Source organism: Symphodus melops, assembly GCF_947650265.1.
Source record: "Symphodus melops genome assembly, chromosome: 8".
NCBI classification, from domain to species: domain Eukaryota; kingdom Metazoa; phylum Chordata; class Actinopteri; order Labriformes; family Labridae; genus Symphodus; species Symphodus melops.
The window spans coordinates 8,861,592-8,874,680 of NC_136698.1; the positions used below are offsets into that span (position 1 = coordinate 8,861,592).

General features: G+C 39.2%; 1 protein-coding gene across 1 annotated transcript; it reads left to right on the top strand.

Moving 5' to 3' along the window:
* Window positions 1–25: 25 nt before the first annotated feature.
* comp (cartilage oligomeric matrix protein) lies at window positions 26–13,064 on the top strand. The gene is made up of 19 exons (XM_079350315.1): window positions 26–160; window positions 1,738–1,811; window positions 1,992–2,043; window positions 2,814–2,962; window positions 3,386–3,523; window positions 3,937–4,014; window positions 4,233–4,385; window positions 4,775–4,879; window positions 5,222–5,329; window positions 5,428–5,587; window positions 6,379–6,497; window positions 6,698–6,750; window positions 6,839–7,032; window positions 7,112–7,290; window positions 7,383–7,431; window positions 8,028–8,224; window positions 8,735–8,907; window positions 9,104–9,243; window positions 9,575–13,064. The coding sequence occupies exons 1-19, from the start codon at window positions 94–96 to the stop codon at window positions 9,631–9,633; spliced, it is 2,247 nt and encodes a 748-aa protein (XP_079206441.1). The 5' UTR covers window positions 26–93; the 3' UTR covers window positions 9,634–13,064.
* The last annotated feature ends 25 nt before the right edge of the window (window positions 13,065–13,089 follow it).

Here is a 13,089-nt window from a genome sequence, read left to right on the forward strand (position 1 = left end):
GAGGGGGGGTATAAAAACCAAAAGAGAGGAGCGTCTGCTGGAACAAGGTTTTCAGGAGCGCTGAGTCTAAGGCTGAGTACCTCCGCTTGAACCATGCTGAGGTTTGTCGTGCTGACCTGTGTGCTGTGCATGGGAGGACACGCTGCGGCCGGACAGAGAGGTGAGAACAAGGTTTTATGGAGGCAATATTTAATATCATTTAGGCTTTGGGTTGATCACATCGGAAAGCATAAAATTAAGAAACAAGATGTTGCCAGAGAAGCATAAAGGAGTCCAAATTACCAAAGAGATACAGTATATATGCATGAAATTATTTAAATGTGAAAAAAGTAACAAAAACCTAAGTGTCAATAATCTATCAAAATGCTGAGCCCAAAAACTAGCAACTTTTTGCCCAAAATGTAACAAGATGTTACATTATTAGGAGAAAAATATTTTGCCTGACCCATAATGTAATAAAAAAGTTACTATGTTTTGGGTCCGGCAACATCTTGTTACATTTGCGACTATTTCTTTTTAAACATTTCGGCTCATATACATTTCAAGTAGTTGTTACATTTTGGGCTCTAACATGTGTAGCCCTTATTGTGTATTTTTAATCCAGGACAGTTTAGTTTATAAATGACAATTGTAGAAAAGAAACAGAGCAACATGTTTACAGATTATGAAATCAAATCAATATTACAGAGGTCACATGTGTCAAGAAATAGTTTTAATCTTTTGCCACCACTGTTCTTGCCTCACAATGTGGAAAAACAATCAGCATGAAGTCTCAGTTGTAAGATGTGATGTAAGACTACATTAGCAGTGAGGATGATTTATTCCTGGTATCTCTTCTCTCTGCTGTTGAATTCATTCAGTAAACATGGCTGCTACTAATGGAAAGAGCACATTTCCTGTGCTTCATGCTCAGGGGATTTCTGCCCTCATACTGCTACTGATGGGGAAGGGGTAGTGGTCAAAGTGATCAGGGGCTGGACATGATGGGACTACAGGTCAATTACAAGAAGCATGTTGAGTTCACATGTGAATATCTAAAGTCTAATCCTGTTGGGAAAATAATAAAGCTTCTTCCCTTCAGGGAATCTTGACATCTTGTCCTTACAATTTAGGTAAAATGTTTGAATAACAAATTATACTTTATTGTAAAAACTGAGAAATAGAGAGAATTACCACAAACTCTGAGAATTACCAGGTGTTTAGTCCAGATAGGAGGGTACAAAACACTAAACGACGGGAGAGTTCAGTTCCTGTAACTCACAAGCTTTGAAACATAACTCCCACAAAATCTGTATCATTCCATATCTGGAAAATTCATTTTACGACCGCAATGAAAACATCTCTGATTCCAGTGAATGCGTGGGCAGTAGATCCAAACGAGGCCTGCGGTGGCTGAGGAACGTCAGGTATTTAACGCACAATGGATCATGTTGGAGGAAGTGTGTTTAACCCCCCCCCCCCCCCCATGTCCACTGTGAGCTTCTGCTTCCAGTAGCTCAGCCAACAGGAAACTGATGAGGTGCAAAGACCTGTCATCCAATTTACTACCAAAAAATGTATCCATTACTTATATTACACCATCACTGAACAGCTTCAAAGAAAAAAGACGGGAAGATTAGGGTTTATTAATATGTGTCTTTACACCTTATTCTTATAAACTCTATAAATACATCAGGCAAACCAGCTGCTTATATACATGGTATTGTAACCTCGAATGATTGTGATTACTTTTTTCAGATGGAGAAATTATCAGTCAGATTAAAATGACGAACCTCGCGCTGGCTGAGATTAAAGAGCTTTTGAAACAACAGGTAAAAAAAAACTGTGTTATGGATTTAGTGACTTCTATCCTGAAGGATCTGCTTTAAAAAAACATATTTAAGCAAGGAGACACATTAATTTTGGGTAATAATGTCAATAAATGTCTTAATACAGTTTGATGGCTTCCGAAAACAGAAGTAACTTCATTATTCGATTGTTGAATATTGCAGATAAAAGAGATCGTCTTCCTGAAGAACACGGTGATGGAGTGTGAAGCCTGTGGTGAGTTTACCAGACGAACAGAATCCCTTATCAGCACTTCATTGAAAGAAAGCAGCACGTGTTCATGGTCAATATTAGATCATTTAACAATAGTCGAGTTCAAAGCTTGGACCATACAGAGGTTTTCATCAGTCTCAAATCCTGCATCAATCCCTGTATACAATACAGGGATTCATTTCATGAGCATCATACATCAGTCAGTATGAATGGTATTATGTTCATGTCCTATATGTTTCATGTGTAAGAGGGACATTTGAATGTGTTTGTACTCCATTAGTGTTATGGTTGGGGTCTCCTGGGGAACATTTAAGGGGCAGCAGAAGGATATATAAGCCGCCAATAAACAGACAGCTGGGGGAGTCTGATCTCAGAGAGAATAAGGTTAAAACTGACATTTAAAATGATTCATTTTGAGGTCAAAACAGAACAGCTATTGGAAGAATATTATATTTTCCAGGCCAAAAAAATCTGCTGAACGTGTTGATGCCGATTTCATGTTTCTCATACAATGTGTGCAATGTGAGTGCAGGAGGAAATTTAAAGCGCCTCCAAACTGGGATGCTCAGGATGCTTTCATGGCTCATTTAGATCTGATGAGGTGGATGGTTAGTATCGAGCTCCTGTTGCTTTGAAGCTCACTTTGTCAAAACCTCTCATCCATTTAGCTTCTAAATCATATGAGACATTTTCCCACAGTTTGAGGGTAACGTTTTTTGCGTGGAGCAAACTTTGTTGGCTTTCATATCTACATTGACCTCTTCTGTCTTCAGGGATGGGAGGAATGCAGCCTCGTCCCTCCTGCATTCCCAACCCCTGCCACCCAGGGGTGAAGTGCATGGAGACACCTGAGGGTATAAAGTGTGGACCTTGTCCTGATGGCATGGAGGGGAACGGTACCCACTGCACTGATGTGGATGAGGTACACAGAAATATAATAAGTCAGTGCACCGGCAGTATGGGTAATATAGTTTGGTCATAGGATTTTAAATATGTTTAGAAAATGTTACAATTATTTTAGGTTGAATAAATAGATTCAGAAAGAAACTACGAAAATAATACTCCAGTGGAGGGCAAAGAGTGACCCCGTCTCTTGCTTTTATAGCTATTAAACTACTGAACGTAAAGACACAAAATTTAAACAAAGTGTTTCTCTACACTGAACTGCTTAAATTAAACAAATAAAATAAACAACATTATGATGGATTCAAAACAGACTGTATGAGCTTTAGGTCAACCTGTGGAAGTTCTCTAATTATTGCATTAGATAAAGAACAAGATTTATAATGTTGATGGAAAGTCTTAACTCTTACCTTTGTTGTTTCTGTATCTTTGTTGTCAATAGTGCATGGTGATGCCTTGCCACATGGGTGTACGCTGCATAAACACCTCCCCTGGTTTCCGTTGTGGTTCCTGTCCTGCTGGGTACACCGGCCCGCAGGTCCAGGGTGTTGGGCTTGCCTATGCCAAAGCCAACAAACAGGTTAAGATCAATAAATATACACACAAGTTGACTAACCAATTTGAGTGTTTATTCAGGCTTGAAATGGGGAATATGTGTGTATAATAAAATATTCTAACTTAAGTGCTAATTTATTAGCTTTAGTTGAGCATTAGGTTTTTGTCCAACCCCATTTTGACGCTGTAGTGTGAAATACATCCTCCTACAGCGAAACATAATCAATTTTCACCTTCTTCCTTCTTACATTCATTAGCAGCACCCCCTCTCTGTGATCTACATGTATGTATACAGTGTGTCTCACTGTGTGCACTGGTCTGTATCATGAACATCTTACTCACTGTAATCACTCCACTTGTCCATCTCCTTGTAAGAGTCCTAGTTTGGAATAGTCTATAATCTGTTGATTTCTCTATCTGTGTTTTTGTCCAATCAAGGTGTGCAAAGATATCAATGAGTGTGAAGGCCCTAACGATGGAGGCTGTGTGGCTAACTCTGTCTGTATGAACACACCTGTGAGTACGAACAACAGCAAGATGTCTTAAGGACTGTCAGTGTTCACTATGTCATTATTGAATGAATGTTTTTAATGTTTTTAACATTTAATGGAGGCAAGCCAGGAGTAAAACTAGCCGAGGCAAAAGTTCTCTAGAAGTTTAAAACTACAAGACTACTAATGCAGGTAACACATGTGTTACAAAATACATGTTTTCCTTTCCATTGTGTACCACAGGGATCGTTCAGGTGTGGTCCTTGTAAGACAGGCTACGTTGGAGATCAGCGGCGTGGCTGTAAGCCTGAGAGAGCTTGTGGGGATGGCCAACCAAACCCCTGTCACTCCAGCGCTGAGTGCATCGTCCATCGAGAGGGTAAAATCGAGTGTCAGGTGAGGAAATTAAACTTGCTTCAAGTTGTATTTCTTGGTAAGAAATTGGACACGTCACAATTTTTGCAGCCACAAAGAGTGAAGAATTTCAATGACTGAAGAGAGTAAAGATTTACATTTTTCACTCATTCAAAATGTTGTATATTAGTATCTTTTTGTGTGTTACCATGGACCAATAGAAAGTCTATATAGTTTAAATATTTATTTCAAACCCTTTATTTTATGATTTTCATTCACTGATGCAATGATCCCAGTCAAACAGCTGGTGTCAGATAAAGTGAAGTCAAAGGTCAGTCGGAACAGTTAGGATCATGTGATAGTGTTTGCACTGCACAACAGGGCTGATGTAAACAGTGTTGGATAAAATGAAACACTTTAAACTTCCGCAGTGTGGAGTTGGATGGGCCGGTAATGGCTACCTCTGCGGGCCGGACATTGACATTGATGGTGTCCCTGATGAGAAACTAGACTGTCCTGAGAGAAACTGCAACAAGGTGAGTCTCATTTATGATCAAAAACAGACACAAAAACCAACAAATTCAGAAACAACACTGAACCTAATTAAGTCACCAGCAAAGAATATTTACATCTCTTATTGAGAAGTGGTTTTATAGGATGTGCACAGTATGTTTTCATACTGGTACAGTAATACCACCATTGCATGATTTTTAAAACTCACTTTCAATGACACTTCATCAGAACAAAGTTGAACTACAGTCTTTTAAAGGATGTGGTTTGGGGTTTGAAAAGCATCAGACAAAAATACCTTTTTTTTAACTTTGGTTCTTGTATTGATTCATGATTTCTTCTTCAAAGTGAGTGATTTCTCCTTTCAGGATAATTGTCTCACAGTGCCAAACTCTGGTCAAGAAGATGCTGACAGAGATGGAGCTGGAGATGCCTGCGATGAGGATGCAGATGGGGATGGGATCCCCAACACACAGGTTCAGTTTGAAAAACTGACACAAATCTACATAAGTCCAGCGAAGGTCTGTTTTAAAATGCCACTTAACTTTCAGAGACTAAAAAAGCTTCTTTACAGGACAACTGTGTGTTGGTGCCTAATGTGGACCAAAGGAACATTGACGAAGACGACTTTGGCGATGCTTGTGACAACTGCAGGGCCGTCAAAAACAACGACCAAAAGGACACAGATGTGGACAAATTTGGTGATGAATGTGATGAAGACATCGATGGTGATGGTAGGTATTTAGTTTTCTTATAGATAAATATTGACATTAGTTGTGATTAGTTAATGACAGATCCTCAATTTCAAAGTGGATTGAAGTAAAGTTAGAGGAGTCTATCAATAGTTAAAGGGATACTTCACCCATTTACACAAAACTGTGTATCATTAGAAACATGTTAGCAGTGTTGAATGGTCATGAATCCAGCCCTCATTTTGCCCTGAGACGAGAGAAATGTGTTTTTCTTTGCTTGAAAGTTTTCTTCATGTGATGCAAAAAGCGTCATATTGCATCACATGAAGAAAACTTCCAGGCAAAGAAAAACATATTTTTCTCGTCTCAGGGCAAAATGAGGGCTGGATTCACGACCATTCAACACTACTACCATGTTTCTAATGATACACAGTTTTGTGTAAATGGGTGAAGTATCCCTTTAAGCTCGGCATTGCCAAAACAAATGAAAAATGTAAATGACCTTCACATCTCTGAGTTCCCTCTTAGACTTAGACTGAACTTTATTGATCCTTTTGAGATGACTCCCTCAAGGAAATTTAGGACTTAATGTCTCATCAAGGTTATTTAAAGAGAGATAAATGTACTGACCAACCAGAAGAATTTTTATAAAACATGTTTGTCCGGATTGTTTAAAAGGAGATGTGACAGTGATTCAGTATGCTTCACAGCTTGTAAGAACGAGAACGCCGATGTTTGAAAACATGCTAACCCATGCTCTTAATGCTGTTAATTTAAAGCTCTTATACCAAGAACATGATTAAGACTACTTGAATGAATCACTTCAATCTCAGGAATCCCCAATAACCTGGATAATTGCAAAAGGGTGCCCAACACTGACCAGAAAGATCGTGATGGAGACAAAGTGGGAGACGCCTGTGATAGCTGTCCTTATGTTCCAAACCCTGAGCAGGTCAGAAATCTGTCTTCATACTGATCAGGTCTCAAATGAAACAAATTCACACATAAAGTAAGCAACAAAAATACAGCTGTTATCTCAAGAATGTGTAAAATGGATTAACATCTTTCCTCCCTGCAGTGTTGTTAAAGAGTCGTCCAGGGTGTATCAGACATACTTTAAACTGTATTCTAATCTGTATCGATGTTTCTCAGACGGACGTGGACAACGACTTGATTGGAGACCCCTGTGACACTAACAAAGACAGGTAAGGTGCCACCTTGGAGTAATCCAATCGTCATGAGCCTTTTGGCCTCAAATATCAGCATGTGGCAATGAAAGTGTGTCTCATTCAGTGACGGAGACGGTCACCAGGACTCTCGAGACAACTGTCCGGCTGTCATAAACAGCTCCCAACTGGACACAGACAAGGACGGCAAGGGAGACGAGTGCGATGATGACGATGATAATGATGGCATTCCAGACCTGCTGCCGCCTGGACCTGATAACTGCCGTCTGATTCCCAACCCCTTGCAGGAGGACTCTGACGGTGGGTCTTTTGCTAGCTTAGTAAAGAAAAAAAACCTTTTTTTCCATATAGTGCTTTTGTTAATTATTTATCCTCTCAGGCAACGGTGTGGGAGATATTTGTGAGAAGGATTTCGACAACGATACCATAGTGGACACCATTGATGTTTGTCCTGAAAATGCGGAGGTCACCCTCACTGACTTCAGGGAATACCAGACTGTTGTTTTAGACCCAGAGGGAGATGCACAGATAGATCCCAACTGGGTGGTGCTGAACCAGGTTAAGTGCTGGCTTCCGTTTTAGCTTCATATTTTTTGTGTGTCCCAAAACGCTGCACATTTTCCATAAATCTGATCTCTTTCTTTGTGCAGGGAAGAGAGATCGTGCAGACTATGAACAGCGATCCTGGGCTGGCCGTTGGTGAGAACATTACATAACTGCTCTTCTTAGACTTAGTCTATGAATTTGGAAAACTGGTCATACAGTGAGCAGGAGATACATACAGAAAAAAAAATAAAGTTTTTATGTCCTTAAGGTAAACTTTATTTGGAAAAACCTGGGGGAGATGCCACATAACAAGCTAACTGTACAAATGTTTAAAATGTGCATACATACACATGCAAAGCTTAAAGTTAAGTAATAGAGTAAGTGAATCTAACGGTCGAACTTTTTAAAGGAAAAATAATTTACATTATACCACTCTTTTAAATTGTTCTAACTAAAAGATAGAATACACTGAAGGGTTAAAGTAGTGTTGCTAATCACAGGAGATTGATTTATGTTTGGACATATTTAGAAGGAACATTTAGGCTTCAGGGTTTTTAGTAATAAAGGCAGAAAACATAGGATCATCTTGTAGGATGCTTTTGTAAAAGAGATTTTTAATCAATGACTTTTTGTGGTTAAATAAAGGTTAAAAAAGATCAAAATATCAGGTTCAAAGTTTCCACTAATTTGACATGGTACCAAAAAGCAGCATCTTTGAGCTGCCCACTGACACCTGTGTTTACCACCAGGTTACACTGCTTTCAGCGGAGTGGATTTCGAAGGGACGTTTCATGTGAATACGGTAACAGATGACGACTACGCAGGATTTATCTTCGGGTACCAGGACAGCTCCAGTTTCTATGTGGTCATGTGGAAGCAGGTGGAACAGATCTACTGGCAGGCAAACCCTTTCAGAGCCGTGGCAGAGCCGGGCATACAGCTCAAGGTAGTCTATGGATGTAACACAATAAAAAAAACAGTCCTGCTCAAATTCTAACCTTTAGATTGAGGTCGACTGCTGTTTCACTGACAGATGCAAACATGCATTTTCTTTCAATTTAGCTTTTACAGTTCAGTTTTAAGAGTCACTTAAACTTGATAAGGTTATCGTTTAAAATGTATTAAATGCCTTTGATAATGGTTTATAAATCATATGGTAATGGCTTTGTAAAAGCAAGTAACAGCAACATAGGCTGGGTAACTGTTAAGTGATATTTGACTTACTGGATAACTCCATCACGTTCGACTCAATGATTGCTAATGTCATGGTTAGTCCTTAACCATTAGCTATGATTTATACCTTTCTTCCCTATCATAATGTTTAACACTGTCAGCAGTTATGCTAGCTTCATGGCTAAATCTTAACTCTGGTTGTTGTTGCCATGATAAGTGGTTTAGAGAACATTAAAGTTTAGTCCAGAGGATTAGACTTAATCTTGTTTCTGTTTTTATAAAGGCCGTCAAGTCCGACACAGGTCCAGGTGAGAACCTGAGGAACGCTCTGTGGCACACGGGAGACACGAGTGACCAGGTCAAACTCCTCTGGAAGGACTCACGCAACGTTGGCTGGAAGGACAAGACTTCTTATCGCTGGTTCCTCCAACACCGGCCTGCTGATGGATACATCAGGTACTGTCTGGTTTAACTTGTTTGCAGGATGTTTCACCTCTGTTCTTCTTCATGATGTTTAGCCTCGTGTAGCACAAACATTAAAACTGTACCAAAACATAAACAAACTTCTTGGGACTGCTTTTACATCTAGTTAGAAATGTATATCTTTTTTTTTTTCTGTGCGGATGTTACCTGCTATCTTGTTGGTTCGCAGAGTTCGTTTTTATGAAGGTCCTCAGATGGTGGCGGACACCGGAGTCATTATAGACACCACAATGAGAGGAGGTCGACTAGGAGTCTTCTGCTTCTCCCAAGAGAACATCATCTGGGCCAACCTGCGTTATCGCTGCAATGGTAGGATAAGTTTGCAACGCTGATTCACGTTTTTTCCAACTTTGTCAATTACATTTCACAACTCACAAAAAAATGTTCCACACCTGAAAAAAAACAAAAACAAAACTAAAAAGAAAAGAAAACGTGGAAGAGACCAGCATGCCTGTACATCTCACTTGTGTGTTTAAATGAAATAATTCATTAAGAGGTCTAAACGTGTTCTTTACTTTTAGATATTACACAAACAATAAATGAAAATATAGAAATAATAAAAGGAACAATTTCTGCGTGGATTAATGTTTTGATGCTAAACTAAACAAGAAGGGACTCACTTCTTTTTTTTTTTCTCCAGACACTATTCCTGAGGACTTTGACACCTACAGAGCCCGGCAGGTTCAGATAGCTTTCTGATGACATCAACCAAGCTCAGGGGATTCTGGGAAAGATATCCAACAGAAAACTGGGATAATACGTGACACCAACCTGCAGATGATTCGAAAAGGTCAATCACTCGTGTTTGAAATGACTCAAAAAGGGGATAACACGAGTTGATCTCCTGACAGAACAGTAAGGTCTATAATAAAAAAAATAATCATGATATTAACAGAGTATTTGTCCGATGTATATGTACATTAGAATTTAGACTTATTGAAATATGGTTTTGTAAATGTAACTGTCACTCATAAATACATGTGAACTTTGGTAAGTTATGCCATTTATTAAAAATCTGTGATTTTACTTTTTTGTGACTATAACACTGGATGTGATAGTTTCAAATACTGATTCTTTTCTTACAACCTTGTCAAGAAGGACATTTTGAATTTGAGAGAAATGTTTTAAATCCCAAAAGGCCAGAAGCATCAATAATCTCCTGGACTAGTCAATTGCTATTCAAACAACGGTTGGAACTACTTTATCATGTTAATACATCTTTACATTTCTGGAGAAGTGCTCAATGAAATACATTCAGTAACGGTTATTTAATAGCTACACTGCAACAAAGGCCAAACATTGGATTTTAAGTAACAGACGTAACTTTTTTCAAACTCAACAGCTTTTAGTGGAAATCAACATCCTGAACATTTCACAAGCATGCACATATCCAAAATAATTTTCGAAACTTTGCATTTGGAAATACAGATTACAAAATAGAAACAATAGCAAAGACAATATACAACAGGATTAAAACACCATGCATGTCCACAGCAACAAGCTGCGGTGTTGAAAAATGACAGACGTTTTTTTTCCAGCATATTCTGCAAATCAAGACTAGGTTCAGAAAAAGTCTGTCTTCCACATTCAATTTAATGGACGATTTTCTTTCATCTTATAAAAAAAATGGTCACATAGGGAGAATCACATGGCAACAAAGAAATAGCTACAGATCTTTTACTACAACTTGCAGGACAACAGTAATATAATGTTATTCTCACTATAGTGGAACTTCAACTGTTTTTTTTTTTTTTAATCCAGAGAGAGCTGAAGAGTTACTTAGAAAACCCGTGTTATTAAAGGGAGATTTAAGTCAGACCTAAAACAATCTGGGAACAAGCAGTAAAGACGAGCGGGGACTCCTTTCAGCCTGGGACACAGGACAAAACTTTAAAAACAGGACGGCCTGCTGCGTGAGCTTCACTCATCTGATTGTTCAGTTTGGAACAAGATTTAGCTTCATTGCTTTTCAACACAACCTAAACAATGTGCTAAATGTCGTCTCAGACCAAAACAAGCAGATGAGCCAAGACATAGATAATCTACAAAATGCAGAAAATATACCTTTCGATTTGCTCGTCTCATCTGTTTGCAAAGTTGAATTCATTTTCTACTGCTTAAACTCTGCATTTCACACGAGACAAACTTGCGCTGTTCATGCGAGAGTCTACATGAAATATGGAATTTGAGGTTCACAGTCATTTATGAACCCAGAAAAGTCGCAGATATTGGACTTCATTCAGATTCTAGACTTGTTTCTCAAATTCATTCATGGGATTTATGTCAGAATTTGAAATTACATGCTTTTCCAAAATAGTCCCTGAAACTCTTCTGCAAATGAAGCCTGGAATCAAACTGAAACAGAATCTCAGAGTTCTGATTTTACTTTCACATTGGCTTTATCCTCTTCTGTAAAACTTTTCTAGCTGCCTGAGTTCAAATTCAAATCTTTACCTATTTTCTTGCTACTGCTAAATGACCATGTTCACAAACCTGTGACAACCTACAAATAGCATCCTATCCCTCGGCACATCTGCCATTACACTAATAATTCTTCTTCAGTATCCACTGCTTCATGTACCACATTTTTGTTCTATTTTGCCTTGAAGTAAATGCTTTCAGCTGCCAGTCTCTATGGTAGATGAAGCATGGCGTACTGGAGTTGTTTGACAGGATCTCAATTGGATGAAACCACATTTGTTTCTTTTCCACATCATAAAAGCTGAATGCTAACTTCATGGGGTTAGACCCTGGTGCCCTCCTGCACTCCTGTAGTTCCAGTATTTGTAGCCAAGATGCAGACTGCTACACGAGTGTAACTGATAACTCCTAAGGCTAAATCAGTATCAGTGTAAGAACTGTGAACTGCTCAGATTTTAGGCGGTTTTCGTGAGGAGGATAAACACCCAACTAAGAATTACATTCGAAGTGCCGTTCCTTTCCAACACCAGAGCGCAAGCTGCACTAGAGTAAGCCCTTTCTGGTTTTGCATCCCCTAAAATCTTCACAGATATAAAAGAACAAGACAAGGCAAAATATAGTTTACAAAGGAAAATAGAGAATTCATCTTTTTCTTTGACATGAAAATATCTCCCGAGGATACATCAGGAGAAAAACAGTCAGCATTCACATCGGGCAGAACAGTCCCTGCTCAAGAGCCAGGAAGTCACAAATAAAGTGCGAAGCAACTAGTGGACCGAACATTGCACAAAAAGTAAAAAACAAACAAACAAAACAAAACATATAGCAGAGTTACACTTTACTCAGCCCAGCACCTGACATGATAGGCAACAACAACATAAAACGATCATATCTGATGATACTTCAACAAAGCCAGATCAAACTCCTGTACATAGCATGGGATAAGAATCAGCTCAATGTGTCTATCATGTCATGCAGTTGACTGCGTAATGCAGAAGTTTCTGAAGATTCAAGTCCACATATGCAAACAATCGGTGCACATTTCCATCCACAGTCTTCGCAAGACAAAACCTGCTTTCATTTTGCTCAGAAAGCCAAGAGGTCGTGCTGACAGAGAGGAGGGGGCTGGGTTGAATAGTGTGATTCTTTTTCTTTTTCTTTTAAACAAAAACCAACCGTTTACACTCATATGCTGAGAGATGCTACGAGAGAGAGAGAGAGCGAGAGAGAGAGCGAGAGAGAGAGAGAGAGAGCCAGAGAGAGAGAGAGAGAGCGAGAGAGAGAGAGAGAGAGAGAGAGAGAGAGAGAGAGAGAGAGAGAGAGAGAGAGAGAGAGAGAGAAACAGTCTGAATCCGGGGAAGAGAAGACGGGACACACTGAGGAGCAAAGAGAAGAGTCTGATCTGACTGTGGCGTGACCAAGAGATCCAAAAGACACCAGGACACTGCCACAGGAAATACATTCTCTTATCATTCATGAAGGAGCATTATGCTGAGATGGAGGTAACAAGAGTTACTAAAGAGGAGACCGAGTTAACTGTTGCAAAGGAGAAAATAATGCATGCATCCCTTTAGACTCTTTGATGGCGTTATGTTACACTAATCAAACCTGTGCAGCTATAGAAGGACTTCATTTAGAGGTTTTACCTGTCATTTTCAGTCATGCATTTTAGTTTGAGCAATAGCGTATGTACAAGGTCAGTGTGAGGGACTATAGTACTCTGTGGGATGAAAG

Bases quoted from the DNA above. Each gene is read 5' to 3' on its own strand.
- comp (XM_079350315.1), top strand. From the start codon at position 94: ATGCTGAGGTTTGTCGTGCTGACCTGTGTGCTGTGCATGGGAGGACAC. The intron at 6,498-6,697 runs GTCAGAAATCTG...GATGTTTCTCAG, and splicing joins ATGTTCCAAACCCTGAGCAG to ACGGACGTGGACAACGACTT. The intron at 7,432-8,027 runs GTGAGAACATTA...GTTTACCACCAG, and splicing joins CGATCCTGGGCTGGCCGTTG to GTTACACTGCTTTCAGCGGA.